The sequence below is a fragment of the Salmo trutta genome, chromosome 35, assembly GCF_901001165.1.
Source record: "Salmo trutta chromosome 35, fSalTru1.1, whole genome shotgun sequence".
Lineage (NCBI taxonomy): Eukaryota > Metazoa > Chordata > Actinopteri > Salmoniformes > Salmonidae > Salmo > Salmo trutta.
This window is the reverse complement of record NC_042991.1, coordinates 26203491-26229887: the sequence shown is the minus strand read 5'-3', so window position 1 is coordinate 26229887 and position 26397 is coordinate 26203491. Positions and strand designations below refer to the sequence as shown.

The 26397-nt window shown below is 44.3% G+C and overlaps 1 protein-coding gene across 1 annotated transcript in view; it reads left to right on the top strand.

Annotated features, from left to right (window-relative positions):
- LOC115174947 (unconventional myosin-VI) overlaps window positions 1-26397 on the top strand; it is a gene marked incomplete in the record, with an annotated part of 125570 nt that overhangs the window by 28661 nt on the left and 70512 nt on the right. The window contains 9 exon segments of the mRNA XM_029733997.1: window positions 9360-9480; window positions 17393-17462; window positions 17744-17817; window positions 18586-18715; window positions 21161-21266; window positions 23008-23063; window positions 23157-23254; window positions 23636-23800; window positions 26191-26271. Coding sequence (XP_029589857.1) covers window positions 9364-9480; window positions 17393-17462; window positions 17744-17817; window positions 18586-18715; window positions 21161-21266; window positions 23008-23063; window positions 23157-23254; window positions 23636-23800; window positions 26191-26271 — 897 coding nt within the window.

Here is a 26397-nt window from a genome sequence, read left to right as displayed (position 1 = left end):
GGCAGAATACAAACAGTGTAGTTATTCCCGCCGTAAGGCAATCAAACAGGCAAAACGTCAGTACAGAGACAAAGTGGAGTCGTAATTCAATGGCTCAGACACGAGATGTATGTGGCAGGGTCTATAGGCAATCACGGACTACAAAGGCAAAACCAGCCACGTCGGTGGACACAGTCTTACTTCTGGACAAGCTAAACACCTTCACCCGCTTTGAGGATAACACAGTGCCACCGACGCGGCCCGCTATCAAGGACTGTGGGCTCTCCTTCTCCGTGGCCGACGTGAGTAAGACATTTAAGCATATTTACCCTCGCAAGGCTGCCGGCCCAGACGGCATCCATAGCCACGTCCTCAGAGCATACGCAGACCAGCTGGCTGGGGTGTTTACGGACATATTCAATCTCTCCCTATCCCAGTCTGCTGTCCCCACTTGCTTCAAGATGTCCACCATTGTTCCTCTACCCAAGATACAAAGGTAACTGAACTAAATTACTATAGCCCCACGTCATCATGAAGTCATTGAGAGGCTAGTTAAGGATCATATCGCCTCTACCTTACCTGACCCCCTAGATCCACAATTTGCTTATCACCCCAAATAATGGGCCACCCCCAGGTGGTGAAGGTAGGAAACAACACCTCCACTTCGCTGATCCTCAACATAGGGGCCCAAAAGGGTGTGTGCTCAGCCCCCTCCTGTACTCCCTGTTCACCCATGACTGTGTGGCCATGCACGCCTACAACTCAATCATCAAGTTTGCAGATGACACAATAGTAGTAGGCCTGATTACCAACAATGACGAGACGGCCTACAGGGAGGAGGTGAGGGCCCTGGGAGAGTGGTGCCAGGAAAATAATTTCTCACTCAACGTCAACAAAACAAAGGAGCTGATTGTGGCAGTGGTGTGAAGCCCCTCTCCACACCACTGCCACTCTCTGTTGTCATCTATGCATAGTCACTTTAATTAACTCTACCTACATGTACATACTACCTCAACTAACCGGTGCCCCCGCACATTGACTCTGTACCGGCACCCCCCTGTATATATTGTTATTTTTTTATTGCTCCTCTTTAATTACTTGTTACTTTTATCTCTTATTCTTATCTGTATTTTTTTTTAACTGCACTGTTGGTTAGAGTCTGTAAGTAAGCATTTCACTGTAAGGTCTACACCTGTTGTATTCGACGCATGTGACGAATACAATTTGATTTGATGGTGGACTTCAGGAAACAGCAGAGGGAGCATGCCCCTATCCACATCGACGGGGCCGCAGTAAAGAAGGTGGAACGCTTCAAGTTCCTCGGCTTACACATCACTGACCATCTGAAATGGTCCACCCACACAGATAGTGTGGTGAAGAAGGTGCAACAGCCCCTTTTCAACCTCAGGAGGCTGAAGAAATTTGGCTTGTCACCAAAAACACTCACAAACTTTCACAGATGCACAACTGAGAGTATCCTGTCAGGCTGTATCACCGTCTGGTACGGCAATTGCACCGCCCGCAACCGCAGGGCTCTCCAGAGGGTGGTGACGTCTGCCCAACGCATCGCCGGGGGCAAACTACCTGCCCTCCAGGACACCCACAGCACCCAATGTCACAGGAAGGCCAAAAAGATAATCAAGGACATCAACCAACCGAGCCATGGCCTGTTCACCCCGCAATCATCCAGAAGGAGAGGTCAGTACAGGTGCATCAAAGCTGAGACGGAGAGACTGAAAAACAGGCCTTCAGACTGTTAAATAGCCATCACTAGCCGGCTTTCACCAGGTTATGTAACCCTGCACCTTAGAGGCTGCTGCCCTATATACATAGACTTGGAATCACTAGTCTTCAATTTGCTTACCGCCCCAATAGATCCACAGACGATGCAATCATCATCGCACTGCACACTGCCCTATCCCATCTGGACAAGAGGAATACCTATGTAAGAATGAATAGTTAATAATAATGTTTACATACTGTTTTACTCCTCTGCTATGTATATACTGTATTCTACTTTATTTTAGTCAATGCCACTCTGACATTGCTCAATCTAATATTTGTATATTTCTTAATTCCACTCTTTTACTTTTAGATTTGTGTGTATTGTTGTGAATTGTTAGATACTACTGCACTGTTGGAGCTAGAAACACAAGCATTTCGCTACACCCGCAATAACATCTGCTAAAAATGTGTATGTGACAGATAAAATGTGATTTGAGTTGAAGCTGCACTGTCAGATGTTCAGATGCAGAGTGTTGGCTGTTGTGGGTGGTTGTCAGGATCAGTCTTTGTTCTGCTCTGCGTGGCTCGCCAAGGCAGTTCTAGTAACACATTTGGATAATGTGAATAGAGTAGGCTACTGCTTTAAGGGTGGCTGGGCACACTGTTTGTTTGCATCCAAATATTTACTTGTGGCCTAGTAATAGTAGCTCTTCTAGTCATCTTGAAATGCAAACTGGATTGCATTCCGTTTCAACTGAACTAAGACCACCACACCTTGAATGACGGAATGGAAATGTCCTAAGGTAATATCTAACTGGGTTAATCTGATAAGCGACCCGTGAACGTGTCATCAGGAAGCCAGGAGGGATTTTGTGTATTGACCTCATATCCTGATCCACAGGAGGTTGGTGGCACCTTAATTGGGGAGGAGTGGCATCAAATATGTCAAACACATGGTTTGATGCCATTCCATTTGACTCCGTTCCAGCCATTATTATGAGCCTTTCTCCCCTCAGCAGCATCCTGATGTGTTTTCAGGAATGATGCTTTGACACACTAATTCAAATAATCCTGCATCATCAGTGCTGATGTCACGTGTCTTAGTATCGGGAATACTTCCCACTCCTCAATAGAGACTGGTCAGAGTGACGTTAGCCAGGTGCCGTACCGTTATTGGCCAGGTGTAGCGAGATATTATGGACAGATAATAGCGAATACCTAGTAAACAGTCACCACTAGCTGCTAGCCAGCCTCCGCCGGCCTCCTGGTCACCACTAGCTGCTAGCCAATCTCCGCCGGCCTCCTAGTCACCACTAGCTGCTAGCCAGCCTCCGCCGGCCTCCTGGTCACCACTAGCTGCTAGCCAGCCTCCGCCGGCCTCCTGGTCACCACTAGCTGCTAGCCAGCCTCCGCCGGCCTCCTAGTCACCACTAGCGGCCTTCGCCCAGTACCCTGCCCTGAACCTTAGTCACTGTTACTAGCTGGCTAACACCCGGTACTCTATCCTGCACCTTAGAGACTACTGCCCTATGTACATAGTCATTAAACACTGGTCACTTTTAATAATGTTCATACTGTTTGATCACTTCATATGTATACACTGTATTCTAGTCATGACTCATCAAATACAGTATAACTACTGCTTTACACACCTTTTCTATTCATATAGTATTCATACTGTCTATACACACCATTATATTTTGATTGTACAAAACATTAAGAACTTCCTGATATTGACTTGAACCCCTTTTGCCCTCAGAACAGCCTCAATTTGTCAGTGCATGAACTCTACAAGGTGTCAAAAGCATTCCACAGCCATGCAATCTCCATAGACAAACATTGACAGTAGAATGGCCCTATTTAAGAGCTCAGTGACTTTCAATGTAGCACCGTCATAGGATGCCACATTTCCAACAAGTGAGTTTGTCAAATTTATGCCCTGCTAGAGCTCCCCCGGTCAACTGTAAGTACTGTTATTGTGAAGTAGAAACGTCGAGGAGCAACAACTTTCATGCCTTGATATGGTGGGCCACACAAGCTCATAGAACAGGACCGCCGAGTGATGTAGCACGTAAAAATCGTCTGTTCTCGGTTGCAACACTCACTACAGAGTCCCAAACTGCCTCTGGAAGCAACGTCAGCCGAGCAGCCGCACACAAGCCTAAGATCACCATGCGCAATGCCAAGTGTCGGCCGGAGTGGTGTAAAGCTCGCAACCATTGGACTCTGGAGGAGTGGAAACGCATTCTCTGGAGTGATGAATCACGCTTCACCATCTGGCAGTCTGACGGATAATTCTGGGTTTGGCTGATGCCAGGAGAATGCTACCTTACCCAATGCATAGTGTCATCTGTAAAGTTGGAATAATGGTCTGGGGCTGTTTTTCATGGTTTGTGCTAGGTCCCTTAGTTCCAGTGAAGGGAAATCTTAACGCTACAGCAGACAATTACATTCTAGACGATTCTGTGCTTCCAACTTTGTGCCAACAGTTTAGGGAATGCCCCTTCCTGTTTCAGCATGACAATGTCCCCGTGCACAAAGCGAGGTCCATACAGAAATGGTTTGTCGAGATGTGTTGAAGAACTTGACTGGCCTGCACAGAGCCCTAACCTCAACCCCATCGAACACCTTTGGGATGATTTGGAACGCCGACTGCGAGCTGTTGTGGAAAATCTTGAGTCAGATATTTGCACAGATACATGAACTTGTGAATTCAATTTAGACTTTATTACAAACGTAAGAGCCGAGCCCTTCCATGGAAAATACAAAATTCTCTAATCACAGAGTTCTGACTTTATAGTTTTTCCCGTCTTTACATAGCACATATAGTGCGTCCTTGTATGTACATGAACAGCTCCTATTGGCCTTATAGTTCTCCCATCTTTGCATTACGTATAGAATCCTCTCCCTCTATATGAAAATAGCTCCTCTTGACCTTTCTACACCATTACCTTTCCATCTCAGTTCTTGCTTGTTAACGCCCACATCTGACAGCTGTATAGGTTATAATGATAGCAGGCCCTGTTCATATATGTTCCATTCCTTATATAGCCACTCTGTCTTAGCACTTCAAAGTGGACAGTCTAAACACTGCCTGCTAATATTGGAGTCATGAGTTTTGCATGAGTTTCACTACCACAGAGCCAAGCCTAATCGGCCAACATCAGTGCCCGACCTCACTAATGCTCTCTGACATTGCTCGTTCTGAAATTTCTTAATTTCTTTATTTTTACTTTTTGGATTATGTGTGTAGTGTTTTGTATTACTACACTGTTGGAACTAGAAACACAAGCATTTCGCTGCACCTGCGATAACTTCTGCAAGTCTGTGTACGTGACCAATAAACTTTGATTTGATAGTATATTCAGATGGAATTACACTTGAGGATGTGATGTGTAGTACTTACATTGGCAGGTGATTTTTTTTTTTTTTTTTTTTTTTTACAGCCCAGCCAATAAGTTACTAGCAACCTTTGACCTATGCTTTTGCTACACCTGATTGGATAAAGGGACATTCCTGGAATCTTAGTGAGAGCCTTCTATGCTGCTGAGGCATGGAGAGTTCCATGTTTGAATGGATGATGTGATATTTTGGGTATTATTGAATTTGACTTATTTTAGGGTGATGTGAATAGCAAAGACCCTGTCAGCTCTTGGCACAGTGCTGAATTGTTATAGAGGTTATTATGATTGTCGGTCCACATTCAAAACTCTCCAGCTTAATGAAGTTTGTTCCACTTTGATTACCAGCCAAAATTAACTTAAAGATTGCAGGCAAGCACCCATGTAGGCTACTTGTATCGTTTGTTGTTGTGGCCAGTAACATTGTGAATAGGCCGAGACATCATTTGGTTGGCTTTACTAGTTTTCCTCTGCTTGTAACAAGAAAATATGTTCCATTATTATTTATGATCTCCCCCTTTTTAGTAGGTTAATAGGATCAGCACACCCCTTAGTGATGTGAAAGTAGCTTAAACACAACCAGGCCTATTAGTTTGTCAATTCTGGAAACACAGTCTGTACTAATGCTCATTGTCAGTGCCAAGTTGATCAGGCCCTAGCTATTCCATTGTTTCACAAGAGGGAAAACCCCTGTGGAGTTACTGAACAAACTAGGCTTAGTCTGACATTTCACTCATTGAGTTTGTTTGCTTTTAATATGAGCATAGTTATTTGAGTGTCAGTGGCCCCTGTATTTTAATGTGGCGCGTTTGTGTGGGGAAGGAGTACGGCGATTGTGGTGCATAGTAAGTGATTCCCAAAGGTTGACCTGAATAATTGATAATTGAGCATTGAGAATCACCCTTGAACCCAGGCTGTGTCAATCAATCAATCAAATGTATTTATAAAGCCATTTTTTACGTCAGCCGACGTCACAAAGTGCTATACAGAAACCCAGCCTAAAACCCCAAACAGCAAGCAATGCAGATGTAGAAGCACAGTGGCAGGGAAACACTCCCTAGAAAAGCAGGAACCTAGGAAGAAATCTAGAGAGTAACCAGGCTCTGAGGCACTCAAGTGAAGCATAGATGGTCAGCAGAGTCAAATAATAATCAATGGTTGTAGCGGGTGCAACAGGTCAGCACCTCAGGAGTAAATGTCAGTTGGCTTTTCATAGCCGAGCATTCAGAGTTTGAGACCGCAGGTGTGGTTGAGAGAGTCGAAAACAGCAGATCCGGGACGAGGTAGCACGTCCGGTGAACAGGTCAGGGTTCCATAGCCGCAGGCAGAACAGTTAACTGGAGCAGCAGCATGACCAGGTGGACTGGGGACAGCAAGGAGTCATCAGGCCAGGTAGTCCTGAGGCATGAGGCCAGGGCTCAGATCCTTCGGGAGGGAGAGAATTAGAGGGAGCATACTTAAATTCACACAGGACACTGGATAAGACAGGAGAAATACTCCAGATATAACAGACTGACCCTAGCCCCTGATACAAACTATTGCAGCATAAATACTGGAGGCTGAGACAGGAGGGGTCAGGAGATACTATGGCCCCATCCGATGATACCCCCGGACAGGGCCAACTAGGCAGGATATAACCCCACCCACTTTGCCAAAGCACAGCCCCCACACCACTAGAGGGATATCTTCAACCACCAACTTAATACCCTGAGACAAGGCCGAATATAGCCCACGAAGATCTCCCCCACGGCACGAACCCGAGGGGGGTACCAAACCCGAACAGGAAGATCACGTTAGTGACTCAACCCACTCAAGTGACGCACACCTCCTAGGGACGGGGTGGAAGAGCACCAGTAAGCCAGTGACTCAGTCCCCGTAATAGGGTTAGGGGCAGAGAATCCCGGTGAGGAGAGGGGAACCGGCCAGGCAGAGACAGCAAGGGTGGTTTGTCGCTCCAGTGCCTTTCCGTTCACCTTCACACCCCTGGGCCAGACTACACTCAGTCATAAGACCTACTGAAGAGATGAGTCTTCAATAAAGACTTAAACGTCAAGACCGAGTCTGCGTCTCTCACATGGATCGGCAGACCACTCCATAAAAATGGAGCTCTATAGGAGAAAGCCCTGCCTCCAGCTCTTTGCTTAGAAATTCCAGGGACAGTAAGGCCTGCGTCTTGTGACCGTAGTGTATGTGTAGGTATGTACGGCAGAACCAAATCGGAGAGATGGGTAGGAGCAAGCCCATGTCATGCTTTGTAGGTTAGCAGTAAAACCTTGAAATCAGCCCTAGCCTTAACAGGAAGCCAATGTAGAGGCTAGCACTGGACTAATATGATCACATTTTTTTGGTTCTAGTTTTTTAGCACTAACTGAAGTTTATTTAGTGCTTTATCCGGGTAGCCGGAAAGTAGAGTATTGCAGTAGTCTAATCTAGAAGTGACAAAAGCATGGATTAATTTTTATGCATTTTTGGCCAGAAAGTTTCATATTTTTGCAATGTTACAAAGATGGAAAAAACTGTCCTTGAAATAGTCTTGATATGTTTGTCAAAAGAGAGATCAGGGTCCAGAGTAACGCCGAGGTCCTTCAGGTTTATTTGAGATGACTGTACAACCATCAAGATTAATTGTCAGATCCAACAGAAGATCTCTTTGTTTCTTGGGACCTAGAACTAGCAACTCTGTTTTGAGTTTAAAAGTAAAACATTTGCCACCATCCACTTCCTTATGTCTAAAACACAGTCTTCCAGGGAGGGCAATTTTGGGGTTTCATCGAAATGTACAGCTGTGTATTGTCCGCATAGCAGTGAAAGTTAACATTTATGTTTCCGAATTACATCACCAAGAAATATATAGTGTAAACAATAGCGGTCCTAAAACAAAGCCTTGAGGAACACTGAAACGTACAGTTGATTTGTCAGAGGACAAACCATCCACAGAGACAAACTGATATCTTTCTGACAGATAAGATCTAACTCCAAAAGAATGTGGTGATCGATGGTGTCAAAAGCAGCACTAAGGTCTAGGAGTCCGGACAACCTAAGGTCCTGGGACCTGGACAAACTCTACAGATTTGTGTCTCAATTCTCGGTCAACAGACCCCTATCTAGAACAAACTCTGAATTGGAGAAACTTTAATGTGGGCATCCGGCTCCAGTGTGTCGCTAATGTTACGGCTGAGAATTGCCAGGCTCCTTAAGATACGATATTATCCCGATACTTAGGTGCCGATACGATATGTATTGCGATTTGATACTGCGATTTATATTCCGATTTAATGTTCCAAACATATGGCTCACTATATGTCTGCTGCAGAGAAACAAGAGAGCATGAGAAAGCTAGTTTTGATCCGTCAGGGAAATAGAAGTGCTGAAATCATGTTGGCTCACTATTTAAAAAGAAGATGGAGAACAAGCTATGGGATGGATAATTTGCAGAGTTTTGGCGCAGGTACAGCTGACTAGGGCGGTATCAAGCAAGAACAAAATATTGTTTAGTGCAAGGGCAAAACAACTAAACATGCATCCCTTGGGGTCCCCAGGACCGAGTTTGGGAAACGCTGCTCTATGGGGTATTACGTCAGAGTTGTTTTGGCCCAGACTTAGGCCTACACATTGAAGTAGTTTGTGGCCTGTCTGTCGTCCCTTTAGGCGATTGTGTTTTTTATGGATCACAACAGCCTGGGGTGTCTGCAGATTTCCCTGAGGGGTTGTTAGGCTGCTCATTCTACTGTATTGTAATCTCACCACAGTAACAGGATCAGCTGGTGGTTGGACTCAACAACATGATTATTGGAGACCTGGCCACAGCAAGGCCCAGGAGAATGTGTTTAACCTGAATCTGCTGGTGTGCTGCTCATCTGCTTAGGGTAGGCTACAAATACTCTACAATTAGTGTGCACCCCAAATGCCCCGGGCAAAAGTAGTTCACTATAAAGGGAATAGGGTGCCATTTGGGTATAAGTCTAGTGCCAGTGATGAAATTAAGCAAACACACTGAAAATAGAATTTAGAAATATAGGCTATTCAATTTTACTGGGAGTATTAACCATTCCATACACAGTTTTGCTTGATCTATTGTCTTAATATGTGTAGTGCTAGCCTGTACATTTTGTAATAACATTGTAGGCTAATTGCCCCTTGGGGATAAAGGATTTTTTTTGGTTGTTGTGTGAATTAAATGTGATAACTGTTTGATGGCTTTAGGAAAGGAACCAGCCTCTAATGGCCCCATGTGTCTGTCCTCTTGTCTTGTAGTGTCATGGAGGATGGGAAGCCGGTGTGGGCGCCCCACCCAGGAGATGGGTTCCAGCTGGGGACCATAGTGGACATAGGAGCAGACAGCTTGACCATCGAGCCGCTGAAACAGGGGCAAAAGGTGGGTGATCACACACGCATGTTCAAAAACAGACGTCCATGATCACTAATATTTTCCACCCAGAGAATTGACATAATGGTGTGGTGTGGAGGCCACCAGTGAAACATCTACTTTTAACCTCTCTAGGGTAGGTGGGACGAAATCGTCCCACCTACGCAACAGCCAGTGTAATCCCGTGGCGCGATATTCAAATATCTTAGAAATGCTATTACTTCAATTTATCAAACATATGACTATTTTACACCATTTTAAAGACAAGACTCTCGTTAATCTAACCACACTGTCCGATTTCAAAAAGGCTTTACAACGAAAGCAAAACATTAGATTATGTCAGCAGAGTACCCAGCCAGAAATAATCAGACACCCATTTTTCAAGCTAGCATATAATGTCACATAAACCCAAACCACAGCTAAATGCAGCACTAACCTTTGATGATCTTCATCAGATGACAATCCTAGGACATTATGTTATACAATACATGCATGTTTTGTTCAATCAAGTTCATATTTATATCAAAAAACAGTTTTTTACATTAGCATGTGACGTTCAGAACTAGCATACCCACCGCAAACTTCCGGTGAATTTACTAAATTACTCACGATAAACGTTCACAAAAAACATAACAATTATTTTAAGAATTATAGATACAGAACTCCTCTATGCACTCGCTATGTCCGATTTTAAAATAGCTTTTCGGTGAAAGCACATTTTGCAATATTCTGAGTAGATAGCCCAGCCATCACGGGCTAGCTATTTAGACACCCACCAAGTTTAGCCCTCACCAAAGTCAGATTTACTATAAGAAAAATGTTATTACCTTTGCTGTTCTTCGTCAGAATGCACTCCCAGGACTTCTACTTCAATAACAAATGTTGGTTTGGTTCAAAATAATCCATAGTTATGTTCAAATATCCTCTGTTTTGTTCGTGCGTTCAAGACACTATCCGAAGGGTAAATAAGGGTGACGCGCCCGACGCGTTTCGTGACAAAAAAATTCTAAATATTCCATTACCGTACTTCGAAGCATGTCAACCGCTGTTTAAAATCAATTTTTATGCCATTTTTCTCGTAAAAAAGCGATAATATTCCGACCGGGAGTCGTTGTTTTAGTTCAAAGACAGAGAAAATAAAAACATGGGGTCGCCTCGTGCATGCGCCTCAGTCTCATTGTCCTCTGATAGACCACTTACCAAAGGCGCTAATGTTTTTCAGCCAGGGGCTGCAAAGACATCATTCAGCTTTTTCCCGGGTTCTGAGAGCCTATGGGAGCCGTAGGAAGTGTCACGTTACAGCAAAGATCCTCAGTTTTCAATAAAGAGAGTCAAGAAGCCCAAGAAATTGTCAGACAGGCCACTTCCTGTAAGGAATCTTCTCAGGTTTTTGCCTGCCATATGAGTTCTGTTATACTCACAGACACCATTCAAACAGTTTTAGAAACTTTAGGGTGTTTTCTATCCAAAGCCAAAGAGGACAAGTACATTAGTGTCTAGTTTGAGAAACAGATGCTCACAAGTCCTCAACTGGCAGCTTCATTAAATAGTACCCGCAAAACACCAGTCTCAACGTCAACAGTGAAGAGGCAACCCCGGGATGCTGGCCTTCTAAGCAGAGTTGCAAGGAAAAAGCCATATCTCAGACTGGCCAATAAAAATAAAAGATTAAGATGGGCAAAAGCACACAGACACAGGACAGAGGAACTCTGCTTAGAAGGCCAGCATCCCGGGTTTGCCTCTTCACTGTTGACGTTGAGACTGGTGTTTTGCGGGTACTATTTAATGAAGCTGCCAGTTGAGGACTTGTGAGCATCTGTTTCTCAAACTAGACACACAAATGTACTTGTCTTCTTGCTCAATTGTGCACCGGGGCCTCCCACTTTTTCTATTTTGGTTAGTGCCAGTTTGTGCTGTTCTGTGATGGGAGTAGTACACAGCGTTGTACGAGATCTTCAGTTTCTTGGCAATTTCTTGCATGGAATAGCCTTCATTTCTCAGAACAAGAATAGACTGATGAGTTTCAGGAGAAAGGTCTTTGTTTCTGGCCATTTTGAGCCTGTAATTGAACCCACAAATGCTGATGCTCGAGATACTCAACTAGTCTAAAGAAGGCCAGTTTTATTGCTTCTTTATACAGAACAACAGTTTTCAGCTGTGTTAACATAATTGCAAAAGGGTTTTCTAATGATCAATTAGCCTTTTAAAATTATAAACTTGGATTAGCTAACAATATTCCATTGGAACACAGGAGTGATGGTTGCTGATAATGGTCCTCTGTACGCCTATGTAGATATTCCATTAAAAAAAGCTGCTGTTTCCAGCTACAATACAATACAATTTTATGTTCTTTTAATGGACAAAAAAAATACTTTTCTTTCAAAAACAAGAACCTTTCTAAGTGACCCCAAACTTTTGAACGGTAGTTTCAGTATTCAGAGACTCGTAATTAAAGCTCAGGTGCATCCTGTTTCCATTGATCCTCCTTGAGATGTTTCTACAACTTACATTTACATTTAAGTCATTTAGCAGACGCTCTTATCCAGAGCGACTTACAAATTGGTGCATTCACCTTATGATATCCAGTGGAACAACCACTTTACAATAGTGCATCTAAATCTTTTAGGGGGGGGGTTAGAAGGATTACTTTATTGGAGTCCACCTGTGGTAAATTCAATTGATTGGACATGATTTGGAATGGCACACGCCTGTCTATATAAGGTCCCACAGTTGACAGTGCATGTCAGAGCAAAAACCAAGGGATGAGGTCGAAGGAATTGTCCGTAGATCTCCGACACAGGATTGTGTCGAGGTTCAGATCTGGGGAAGGGTACCAAAACATGTCTGCAGCATTGAAGGTCCCCAAGAACACTCTTGCCTCCATTCTTAAATTGAAGAAGTTTGGAACAACCAAGAGCTGGTAGTCGGGGGAGAAGGGCCTTGGTCAGGGAGGTGACCAAGTACCTGATGGTCACTCTGACAGAGCTGTAGAGTTCCTCTGTTGAGATGGGGAGAATCTTCCAGAAGGACAACCATTTCTGCAGCGCTCCACCAATCAGGCCTTTATGGTGGAGTGGCCAGACGGAAGCCACTTCTCAGTAAAAGGCACATGACAGCCCGCTTGGAGTTTGTCAAAAGGCACCTAAAGACTCTCAGACCATGAGAAACAAGATTCTCTGGTCTGATGAAACCAAGATTGAACTATTTGGCCTGAATGCCAAGCTTCACGTCTGGAGGAAACCTTGCACCACCCCTACGGTGAAGCATGGTGGTGGCAGCATCATGCTGTGGGGATGTTTTTCTATGGCAGGGACAGGGAGTCTAGTCAGGATCGAGGCAAAGATAAACGGAGCATAGAGAGATCCTTGATGAAAACCTGCTCCAGAGTGCTCCGTACCTCAGACTGGGGCGAAGGTTAACCTTCCAACTGGACAACGACCCTAAGCACACAGTCAAGACAACTTAGGAGTGGTTTCGGGACAAGTCTCTGAATGTATGAGTGGCCCAGCCAGAGCCCGAACTTGAACCCGATCGGACATCTCTGGAGAGACCTGAAAATATCTGTGCTGCAATGCTCCCCATCCAACCGGATAGAGCTTAAGAGGATATGCAGAGAATAATGTGAGAAACTCCCCAAATACAGGTGTGCCAAGCTTGTAGTGTCATACCTAAGAATACTCAAGGCTGTAATCGCTGCCGAAGGTGCTTCAACAAAGTACTGAGTAAAGGGTCTGAATACTTATGTAAATGTGACTTTTCTGTTTTTTATTTATTATACATTTGCAAAAATTTCTATAAACGTGTTTTTGCTTTGTCATTATAGGGTATTGTGTGTAGATTGCTGTCCCCCATCAATTTAATCAGTTTTAGAATAAGGCTGTAACGTAACAAAATGTGGAAAAAGTCGAGCAGCCTGAACTTTCCGAATGCACTCTATATGATTTGTTTCTATTATTAGTTATTTGCAGACTTCGCCATGAAATGAGCAGCAGCAGTACATAACCATCGTCACTCACTAGGTGCGCAATTAAAGGGCCAGATGCACAATTAAAGTGAATTACACAAAAAAATATTCGAAATACTTCAAAATTCTTCAAGACCTAAAAATAATTGTCTTCTGATATGATTTAAGCATTAACATGGACTCAGAACATCCAATTTGTTTTTTCTTTGTGAACAATTTTAAGAGTTGAAAAACAAAAACAAATCTAAAACCAGGAAAATAAAACTGAGAACATCATTTAGGAAAATATTAAACATATAATTTTATGGGGGATCACATTTTAAAGGTCCAACTTAGTTGTTTATTAACCATTCTTTTACCAAGTATATTGACAGACTACTTTCTCTTGTACAATAAGGACCCATGGGGAGAGAAGAGAAGAGAAGAATGTGCCTATTTGAAAGCTAGAAAAAAAAAATGTAGCTTGCGACGTGTTAATTTTTTTTTAAGTAGCTCTCATTCTAGAAAAGCTACAGCGGGCGCCCTATACTTGATACCCGACAGAGGGCGCCCTATACTTGATACCCGACAGAGGGCGCCCTATACTTGATACCCGACAGAGGGTAACTTCCGACACGTTACAAAATGAAGCCCCAGTATCTGAGGTCAAGTAGGCTTTCCCATAGAAGCCACCAGTCACTGCTATTTCACTTTTCCACTAGGCTAGATCATGTGTTACACTCTGTGCAAAGTTTTTGATGTTAGCCAAACCCAGTTTCTATGGTAACTCATGCTTCCTTGTGTGGCTCTGTCATCAGCTGAACGTCCTCCTCAAACAATCTGTTCACTTAGTGTATTTACATCCGGCCCATAAAGCATGGGACTCTGTCAGATCCTTTATTATGAAGGAAGCTGTGTGTGCGTAACAGATGTGTCCATTCTCCGGCCCTTATAGCCAGTTCTGGGCCTTAACACGGAGTCTGAGGGGCACAATGTGTGTTCTGTCCAGCAGCAGCCAGTTTGTGCCAGTGTACGGTGAGCTCCCTTGTCACCCAGCCTGCTCATAGCAGCAGCGGCATACGCAGCCTGGCAGACCCCTGTAGGGGGACTTCAGGAGAGAGGTGTTGCTCAGTGCATGACACCACGTCACACTCACAGCTTTAGCCACAATGGCAGACTCTGTGGCCCACAGCATTAGGTAATGTGTTCCTGACTGGGGCTGCGTCCTCAATGGCACCCTATTCCCTATACAGTACACTACTTTAGACCGGAGCCCTGTGAGTCCTGGTTGAAAATATTGCACTATAAAGGGAATAGGGTGCCATTTGGGACGCTGACAGTTTCTGCACTGTTTCACTCTGCCTTGGTGTCGGTGAAAGAGCAAGAGACCGAGGGGGGAGGGATGTGTTTAAATTCAGGGGGCATTGCGTCATCCTCCTCCCCTTCCTTCTCTCCCTCTCCCGCTCCTCTAAACTTCAGTCACCTCACATGGCTCAGTGCTATAAAATCCTGCCAGTTTGGGCCCATTGCAGGAAAGAATGAACTAACTGTATGTCACCTTGGCTTTTTGAACCTTGAGATTTTAAATCCCTCTTGCTGTGCCTCTTTATTTGGAGAGACTAAGGCCGCATCCCAAATAGCAACCTATTCCCTATATAGTGCAATACTTTCAAAAGTAGTGCTCTACATGGAATAGGGTGATGGACTAGAGTGCCATTTGAGACACGGCCTAAATTGCTGGCCCAGCAGAGGCCAACCGGGCACTATGGCCCACAGGAGGGAGCTGAGGCCAACAGGGCATACAGGAGGGAGCTGAGGCCAACAGGGCATACAGGAGGGAGCTGAGGCCAACAGGGCATACAGGAGGGAGCTGAGGCCATCCGGGCCTCATGGCCCACAGGAGGGAGGTGAGGCCAACAGGGCCCACAGGAGGGAGCTGAGGCCAACAGGGCCCCAAGGCCCACAGGAGGGAGCTGAGAGCAAACAACAGGGCCCTATGGCCCACAGGAGGGAGCTGAGAGCAAATAACAGGGCCCTATGGCCCACAGGAGGGAGCTGAGAGCAAACAACAGGGCCCTATGGCCCACAGGAGGGGGCTGAGAGCAAAAAACAGGACCCTATGACCCACAGGAGGGGGCTGAGAGCAAACAACAGGGCCCTATGGCCCACAGGAGGGGGCTGAGAGCAAACAACAGGACCCTATGGCCCAGAGGAGGGAGCTGGGGCCAACAGTGCCCCAAGGCCCAGAGGAGGGAGCTGGGGCCAACAGTGCCCCAAGGCCCAGAGGAGGGAGCTGGGGCCAACAGTGCCCCAAGGCCCAGAGGAGGGAGCTGGGGCCAACAGTGCCCCAAGGCCCAGAGGAGGGAGCTGGGGCCAACAGGGCCTAATGGCCCATAGGAGGGAGCTGAGGCCAATAGGGCCCCATGGCCCACAGGAGGGAGCAGGCTCTGGCTGACTGCATCCCATATGGCACCCTTTTCCCTACATAGTGCACTACTTTTGACCAGCGGTTAGGGCAGTGGTCAAAAGTAGTGCACTATGTAGGGAATAGGGTGCCTTTTGGGATGTATCCACTGTGTCTGGTTTGTTCTAGCTAGCTACACATCTCAGCCTATCAGACCCACTTAGTAGTCTAAGGTCTTATGTCAACCCACATGTGTTCCCCACACAAACTTCTCAAATATTTGTTAAACATGTTCATTTTTCCCTAGTGTAATGTCTGAATCACTTGTGGAGTGGTAAGGTAAAATGGCAGAAGGCTTTTAGCTGGTGTTGTGTTATAGGGGCTGGCCAGGAGAATGTCTCCTGGAAGCCAGCGAGCTTTCACTAACTTTGGTTAGCCTAGTAGTGCAGAAGAGAACTTACTGTATGTTTGTTCATAATTCTATAAACATGGATGTATATCCTATAAATGCTTTAAGTAAAATCACTTTACGTTGGATTAGTTAACTTTGAAAACATTGGGATACACTATGTATTTCTTTGTAGCTTGGACTTACCTGCCCCCCTTAGTTTGGACTTTTAACACAGTTTGTTTTTGTGACAAATCAGAAGCATGTGACTGTGTTTTCTTTCAAGCTCACTGGGAGGGAGGGAGGGAGGGAGGGGTGGGGAGAGAGAGGTGGGGTGGGGAGAGGGGAGGGGTGGGGAGAGAGAGAGGTGGGGTGAGGGGAGGGGTGGGGAGAGAGAGGTGGGGTGGGGAGAGGGGAGGGGTGGGGAGAGAGAGGGATAGAGAGAGAAGTAAAACTCATCAGCCAGACTAGCCCTTTGGTTTTCTGTCACGCTAACTTGAAATCGCAATGTGCTTTGAGACGCGTTTAGGGTTCTGAAATAACCCATAGTGTTTACCCTAAACACGTGCTATGAGTAACAAACACACACACCCTACTAACGCCAGAGTAGCTCCAGCCTCACAACACTTGTCTAGCTGTATTGTTTTTCCTGGGCCATGAATGTGTACTGATAACTCTAGTGAGTATGGCGTGGAGGCTGTACTCTGCAGTGGAGGTGCTGACGAACGACCATGGGAGAGCTTCTAGCCAGCCACCACCGCACCTCTCTAGCTAGCTCCCAGATCCTGTTTCTGCCTCTCTCCAAATAATGAATTGTCCCCTGATGTGTCTCACTACTGCGTACGCCAGGCCCTCATCCTGCTGTTGGTTCTGTTTGATTGAAGCAATGGCATCTGAACAGTCAGTATTTTTAGTAGCTCATTGGGAGTGCAAAAATAACACATTGACAGACTTGAAAAGACTTATATCATTAAAAGCAAGCACATTGATTGGAATCCAAATATACTTAATTATTAAAATGTTCTCCTTTCTCTCTCCTTTGGATATTGTTTAATGTTCTAAGCCACGCGAACTTGATGTAGTTGCCCACTCTTCAACAAAGAGAACAGCCTAGTGTCAGCATAGTGGCATGCTAAAAGTACAACAGACTAGATGATCATCTGTCACCTCCATCTTGTTTTACCAGAGTTTTACGGCCCAGCTCAACCAAGTGTTTCCGGCTGAGGATGATGTCAACAAACATGTGGAAGACAACTGTGAGTTTGTTTTACCAAAAGTCTTCAGTCTCCACAAGGTTTTTGTTTCTCACCATCTCATAAAGCTACCCTAACTGACACCTAAGTGTTTTTACAGCACTATATGAAGTTATGAACTAAATTACAACCCTGAAACTGTTGCCCAACGCAAATGATTCCCCTGACGATTGAGGAATTCCATTTTGTGCCATTTTGTTCTCATGCGTTTTCCATTTTGATCCATCTTCTTCTTTTGACAGTTGTGATTAGTCTGGCTTAACTTCAGATCTGTTGTTTTTCAGGTTCTTTAATGTACTTGAATGAAGCCACTCTCTTGAACAACGTCCGTGTGCGGTATAGTAAAGACAGAATTTATGTAAGTACATTAACAGACATAGCTAGTAACAGACATAGCTATATCCTGCTGTCTGCCTCATCACTCTGGTTTAAACAGCTGTGTACCATGGTAAACAGGCCACAGGTTGAACCAGCATGAGTGAGTTCAATAGAACACCCACTCATTATCATGCTAAAGCCATGTCACTTCAGTCTCTCTGTGCCTACTGTACTGTATGTGTTGTGGTGGGTCCCCTCCCTCCCTGCTTCCCAGTGTGACAGGCGTGATGGGCTTGTCATTGTCACTCAGGGCTGCCTGTCAGGTGTCTGCTGGGAGGGAGGCACACACACAGCTAGCTCTTGTCGTCACTCTCCCTGCTGGCCCCTGTGTCCACCCCAGGCTCGGGTGACCTCTATAATCAGCCAGGGAGCAGAACAGAGCCAGGGAGTGCTATCCTGTTCCCCACTGAACTTAATTAGGTCCTCTGAAGTGACAGGGGGGAGGCAGGGGGATGTGAATGCCAGCAGGTGCGGAGAAGAGACCGGTGGGACACTTGTTTTCCAACAGGTGGCATCTAGTGGTTGCAGTGAGAAACTGCCTGCTTTGTCCTACGAAGTGACAATTCCTTTTAGCAGTGATGGGACTCAAGTGTTTTCTTAGGTCACTGAGAAAAAACTGGGTGTTATATCAACACAAGTGTACGCTCCAAAAGCATTTGATATGAATTTTAAAGTACAGCGTCTCACTAAAAACAGATTCCTACATGTGTACTAGAGTATTTCTGACTTGTCTTTGTTTTTCTCCCAGACGTTTGTAGCTAATATCCTGATAGCAGTGAACCCCTACTATGACATCCCAAAGCTCTATGCTCCAGAGACCATTAAACAGTACCATGGGAGGTCCCTGGGCACCCTGCCGCCCCACGTCTACGCTATCGGTGAGAACTGGGAAGGAAGGTTCCAAATGGCACCCTATTCCCTGTATAGTGCACTACTTTTGACCGGAGCTCTATGGGCACTATATAGGTCAAAAGTAGTGTGCTATGTAGGGAATAGGATGCCATTTGGGACTTAGACACAAAGTCTCTGCCACTGTTGGGCTGATAATGTGTTACGCTTTCACATCTGTCCACCAGAGGGCAGTCTATAGTCATTTTCACAGTATTCTCAGTCTTTGCTTACCAGTGTGATTTAGCTACCTATTAACAGGGTTGGGGAGTAACGATTACATGTAATCTGAGCCGTTACATGTAAGGGATTGCAAAAAAACTAACTGTAATCCGTTATGTTACCAGCAAAAATATTGTAATCAGATTACAAATGCTTTTGAAAAAGTAGATTAGATTAGAAAGTAGATTAGATTATTTCGAGGATTACTTTTAAATTCAGAAAGGATGTTTACAAAAAAAAATCTTTGACACTTCTCTGTTTTCTCAATGACATTCAAATCAGCATTGAAAAAATATACAAATTTAAGTTTGTTCCACCTGAGCGAGTCTGACCAGAGGTCAGAGACCCCTATGACGACACACCAAATATGTTTGATGGATCGCGGGAAAAGAGCAGGAATGGACTTTTGTAGGCTACAGTCCAAGCTGTCTTCCAATGGTGCGACTATCCAACTTGAATAAACGCTTGGAGGTAAGGATGACAGCAGTGGTGTAGTCTACAGCGATAGAGATATCACTTATTATTGATATCTACATAGTGCATTGATGTGAATCACACTGCTGCTCTCTCATTTAGCTATTTGCACCTTACGGATTGTGGTTGTTGTGGATGGCTGTTCACAAATGTAAATACATATTTGAACCCAATAATGGTTGAATTCAAGAAGTTTAAGCTGCCTATCAATCATTGTTTTTGGAACCAGTGGACAGCCAGTGAAAATGCGCTCTTGCAACAGCTGCATAGTGAGGATCCCAGCCTATGGAATAAAAGTCTGGCTTCTATTACTCAGTCTAATTCATGCTGATATAACATTTAAAAATCCATTGGCCTGATGGACACATTCTCAAACTCGCACACTTTTGATAGACTTAAAGGAGCAATCTGTAGACGCTACATCCATTTTTGGACTTATAAATGATATATACATCCAATTATTGTTGAAGAATATAACTTATAAATGCCTGATGAGTTTAGTTCAACTGTCACACTCCATGAGAACCCAACATATAAGCTTGTTTTACCCCAACGTTTGTAAACAAAGTAAATGTAAACAAACACTGTATAGCCTCATAACATGGTTAAAACAATCATTTTGAAATCATGGATGGTCAGTCTTTGCATCCATATCTCTGTCTATTAATCTGAGCGGTTACATTTTTCGAGGCCCATCCCTCAGTTTTTTCCCAAAACAGAGGCGGGGCAGCCGTTTTGTTATTGAAACATTGAATAACAAACCGTTTTGTTATTGAAACATTTTGTTATTGAAACAATAGGCCTATAGCAAATGCAGAATATGGCATACATTTTTTTACATCAATAGCACTTTTCAGTAGTGCTCAAAGCATGCCATTCCATGAGAGCAGAATTTATTTTTCAACTCAAAATAATGAGCCCAATCAGTCCTCCATGACAACATAACCATAAACAACAGAGTAGGGCTGGCTAATAAGTCCTTAGTTTTGGGGTCATGCTCAGGTAAAACAATTTGGCTAATCTATACTTCCATATTTCCAAGTTTTATTCTTGAAGATCAAGGGGTATAACATTTATTGGAATGACTGGAATTCTGATAGACTTTGGTTTTTAATGTAAAGATATAATTTGATTGTATTATTATATGTAGTAGAAAGCGATGGGTTAGAAGAAGCCTACATAACCAACCCATAAAGTAACATGCAACATCCATATATGGCCAGATATGTAAACTTTAACATTGATTTATCCTGCAATAGATGTCTTTCAATTGGTAACATACATTTTTGTCTTCTTCTAATGCCTCTTAGGGGGAAAGTAATCTAAAAGTAACAAAGTGTAATCAGATTACGTTACTGAGTTTGGGTAATCCAAAAGTGAAGTTACTGATTATAATTTTCGACAGGTAACTAGTAACTGTAACGGACTACATTTAGAAAGCAACCTACCCAACCCTGTGTATTAACAGTGATCATTCATTGTGCAGTGTGACTTTGTTAATGCTAACATCATCTTGAGGATCAGAGAAGTTATGTCACTGAGGTAAAGGGTAAACAATGAATACTGTCATCTAGCATGTTCTTTAGAAGTACAAGGAGCATTCATTGTACAGTTTGCATGTCTAATGCAACCATAGGCTTAATTTATGATCCCATTGAGATACATTTTGAATCACTGAGGAAAAGGAGAGGGTTAACAAACTGTAAACAACTTTCTGGATGTCTGTGTCTGTGTGTCAGCTGACAAGGCCTACAGGGACATGAGGGTGCTGAAGATGAGCCAGTCCATCATCGTGTCTGGGGAGTCTGGTGCCGGGAAGACTGAAAACACCAAGTTTGTCCTCCGGTAAAGTCATGACATTCCCTGTGTATCGTCAACACACAGGATGTCTCCCAAATGGCACCCTAATCCTTATGTAGTGCATTATTATTATTTTTTTTTTTACCAGAGCTAGTCAAAAATAGTGCACTATATAAGGATTAGGGTACCATTTGGGACACAGACCCAGTCTGATCTGGCAGGCTGTTTCTAATGGTTTATGTAAAATAAGTATATTCTGAGAGTATTCACATTAAAGGGGAAGCTCACAAATTTTTACCTGTAGACTTATTTTCACTCTATATGATTGTAGTTGATCCCTAGAACAGTTTTTTATATATACAGTTGAAGTCGGAAGTTTACATACACCTTAGCCAAATACATTTAAACTCAGTATTTCACAGTTCCTGACATTTAATCAGAGTAAAAAGTCCCTGTCTTAGGTCAGTTAGGATCACCACTTTATTTTAAGAATGTGAAATGTCAGAATAATAGAAGAGAGAATTATTTATTTCAGCTTTTATATCTTTCATCACATTCCCAGTGGGTCAGAAGTTTACATAAACTCAATTAGTATTTGGTAGCATTGCCTTTAAGTTGTTTAACTTGGGTCAAACGTTTCAGGTAGCCTTCCACAAGCTTCCCACAATAATTTTTGGCCCATTCCTCCTGACAGAGCTGGTGTAACTGAGTCAGGTTTGTAGGCCTTCTTGCTCGCACACATTTTTTCAGTTCTGTCCACAAATTTTCTATAGGGTTGAGGTCAGGGCTTTGTGTTGGCCACTCCAATACCTTGACTTTGTTGTCCTTAAGGCATTTTTCCACAACTTTGGAAGTATTATTGGGGTCATTGTCCATTTGGAAGACCCATTTGCGACCAAGCTTTAACTTCCTGACTGATGTCTTGAGATGTTGCTTCAATATATCCACCTAATTTTCCTCCCTCATGATGCCATCTATTTTGTGAAGTGCACCAGTCCCTCCTGCAGCAAAGCACCCCCACAACATGATGCTGCCATCCCCGTGCTTCACGGTTGGGATGGTGTTCTTCGGCTTGCAAGCCTCCCCCTTTTCCTCCAAACATAACGATGGTCATTATGGCCAAACAGTTCTATTTTTGTTCCAGAGGACATTTCTCCAAAAAGTACGATCTTTGTCCCCAATGTACAGTTGTAAACCGATAACAAGTTCAAACAGGTGCCATTAATACAGGTGGAGGACAGAGGAGCCTCTTAAAGAAGAAGTTACAGGTCTGTGAGAGCCAGAAATCTTGCTTGTTTGTAGGTGACCAAATACTTATTTTCCACCATAATTTGCAAATAACTTCATTAAAAATCCTACAATGTGATTTTCTGGATTTTTTTTCTCAAATTTTGTCTGTCATAGCTGACGTGTACCTATGATGAAAATTACAGGCCTCTCATCTTTTTAAGTGGGAGAACTTGCACAATTGGTGGCTGACTAAATACTTTTTTGCCCCACTGTATGTCATATATATATATATATGTGTGTGTGTGTGTGTGTGTGTGTGTGTGTGTGTGTATATTTATATATTGTGTGTGTATGTATATAATTATTATAATTTTTTCATTACAGAGAGAATTACACATTTTGATGACTCAGCAAAAAGTGACAAACTCTAACGACACAAAATATAAAATAAAAATAGTTTGTGGGATCAACTCCAACACCAGAAAGAGTGAAAATAAGGCCATATCTAAACTTTGACCTTCCCTTTTAACTCTGATTATTTCTTTCTGCGCTTTAGATACTTGACAACATCCTATGGAACAGGTCAAGATATTGATGAGAGAATAGTTGAAGGTAAATATTAATTTCACTTCCCAGCAGCATGACCTAATACAACACAGTATGGATTTGTGTTTTAATTGCTTTTCTTCTTCATCAATCCCACAGCCAATCCTCTGCTAGAAGCTTTTGGAAACGCTAAAACTGTGAGGAATAACAACAGTAGTCGCTTTGGGAAGTTTGTAGAGATCCACTTCAACGAAAAGGTGCAGCAGCACCACTGTACAATAATTCACTATCAATGAAATCATCAGACAACAACACCGAAATAGTGATTTGACAATTCTTTAAAATACTTTGTGTCTGCTTTGGCTTGCCTCGAGTGCCAGATGGGTGGAGATTAGTTTTGAGACTTTTGTTGGTTCCATTGTACCAGGCAAGCTTAATAAAGTCCAGCTTAAAATGATGCTCTAGACTAGAGCTATTGTGTAATTTCAGCCAGTACTTTTTAGTAATATGTCATCCATTTCATATGTTACGTCCTTTAAAAAACGAGCCCAGACTGCATCTTTAAATATTGAAAATGATTTCAAGTAGTATTTGAACCCAGTTCTGATGCTAATTGAACATGTGTTGTTGTCACTTAGAATACTGTGGTGGGAGGCTTCGTGTCCCACTACCTGCTGGAGAAATCCAGGATCTGCCAGCAGAGCCAGGAGGAGAGGAACTACCACATCTTCTACCGGCTCTGTGCTGGAGCCTCCGAGGACATCAGGACCAAGTTCCACCTGGAATCACCAGACACCTTCAGGGTGAGTGGGGCCTACGGGCCAGCCTTGTTCCCTGTGTCTTGTCCCTCCAGAGTGGATACGTAGTCAGGCTGGCGCTGTATTGCTCGGCTTGGTTCGTCTCAGTCGAAAAAGGTAGAACCTTGTCTCGTCAGTCTAAGGACACTGCGCTGTCCTATGCGGTCACTCAGTGCAACGGGAGGCAGAGAAGCTCCTCTGATTATCGCAGTGCATCATTAATTATTAAGGAGGCTCACACTTTTTGGTGTTTCAGCTTAAGATAAAATGCTGCTATATAAATGTCAAGTCATGATAGACATTTGCATGAATTGTTAATGTTGCTCCGTGGCTTGGAGACCACTAGATGGCACACTCAGCCATCGTTTAGACAGCTTATTTTCTTGGCATTAACTTCACAAATAAAACTATCCATCTCATTGTACTTTAAGGAAAGCCCGTTCTGTTGTAGTTAGCTGGCAGGTTTTTAGCTAAGTTGTAAAAACTCTCCTCCTGCTGTGTCCACTATTGAGTCCCTCTTTTAAACTTCCCTGTCTGGTCCCGCTCAGCCTCGGACCCTGTCAGCCTCGGTCCCTGTCAGCCTCGGTCCCTGTCAGCCTCGGTCCCTGTCAGCCTCGGTCCCTGTCAGCCTCGGTCCCTGTCAGCCTCGGTCCCTGTCAGCCTCGATCCCTGTCAGCCTCTGGTCCCTGTCAGCCTCTGGTCCCTGTCAGCCTCTGGTCCCTGTCAGCCTCGGGTCCCTGTCAGCCTCTGGTCCCTGTCAGCCTCTGGTCCCGCTCAGCCTCTGGTCCCGCTCAACCTCTGGTCCCGCTCAACCTCTGGTCCCGCTCAGCCTCTGGTCCCTGTCAGCCTCTGGTCCCTGTCAGCCTCGGTCCCTGTCAGCCTCGGTCCCTGTCAACCTCGGTCCCTGTCAGCCTCGGGTCCCGCTCAGCCTCGGGTCCCGCTCAGCCTCTGGTCCCGCTCAGCCTCGGTCCCTGTCAGCCTCTGGTCCCGCTTAGCCTCTGTCCCTGTCAGCCTCTGGTCCCGCTCAGCCTCTGTCCCTGTCAGCCTCTGGTCCCGCTCAGCCTCTGGTCCCTGTCAGCCTCTGGTCCCGCTCAGCCTCGGTCCCTGTCAGCCTCTGGTCCCGCTCAGTCTGTCTCTTTCAGTTTCTGGTCCCGCTCAGCCTCGGTCCCTGTCAGCCTCTGGTCCCGCTCAGTCTGTCTCTTTCAGTTTCTGGTCCCGCTCAGCCTCAGGAAGATGAGGTGCTTTGACTCCAGTTCTTGACAGCAATATCGTCCACTGTAATGGAGATAGACAAATGGAGTGATGCATGGTTAATGGCAGTGACTTTTCTGCTGATATCCAATTCCACTTGGACATTACTATTGACCTTTGGAGATCCTGGCTCTCGGCAGACATTTTACAAGGGCTCAGGCACATCTTGCGAGAGGTGCAGATTAGAATATAGAATTAACAACAGCACCCATATAAGTCAAGTGTCTTCTCTTTCACACCCAGTACAGATTTGCATCTAATGGATCCCGAATTGAAAATGGGTTTGAGCAGCTAGACAGGAAGGGAGTTGCAGGGAAAAGATAGGATTAACTAAGTCAAACGTCAATGCTGACACATATATCATTTCAGCGGTAGGCTACATCTCCGCTCTCATATTTTCATAAATGTGTACTGTGTGGCCGTGCATTGCCTCTTGTTTCTATCTGTCCAGTGAAGCCATTCTTCTGGGCAGTAAGCAAGGCAGTTCTGCCTGACCGAGCTACCTTCCTCTAATAGTCTCATCCGTTTTTAACTTTTTTTCTGCTGATCTGGAAACAAAAAAATGAGGTGGGGAGGGAGGGAGAGAGATACAGAATCCTCCCAAAGGCCTATCTCTGTAATGAAAACCTTTGTTCCGTTTCAGCTGAGAATACTCCTCTCGTACAAACAAGATAAGCCACCGGGTTCTGTTTTGTTTTTCTCTCCTACCCACCTGGGAAGTTGTTGTCGCGCTCATCATCAGGCCGTATCTCTAGTGACAGGCAGGAAGAGAGCAGGCTACTGAGAAGTCATTAAAAGTCGCACAAAAGCAATTACAGAGAGGGAGAAACGTCTTTTGTGCCAAATATAAACTCTTTGCTGTGAACAATGGTGAATCCTCAAGACACAAAAAATCAGTATTAGAGTCCACACAGACACAGTGATGTGGATATATTACTTTGCTTTGACTTTCGAAAGTCATCAAGTTTGCCATATTGCAACTGGTCATGCATGGTGTTTGATGTGTTGACGATCATGTTAAACCATCCTGGACCAGCGTTGATGGGATATTCAATAGATGTTTTAGGTATTGTTAAAACTGTCATACTGCGGTATATTGATCCATGAAATCTGCTGCTGTTTGCTGATTCTTGTCTATGTTGCAGTATTTGAACAGAGGATGCACTCGTTTCTTTGCGAACAAGGACACAGACAAACAGATCCTTCAGAACCGCAAGAGTCCAGAGGTACGGTATATATATATATATCTCTCTCTCTCTCTCTCTCTCTCCTCTCTCCTCTCTCTCTCAACCCCCCCTCTCTCTCTCTCTCTCTCTCTCAACCCCCTCTCTCTCTCTCTCACCTCTCTCTCC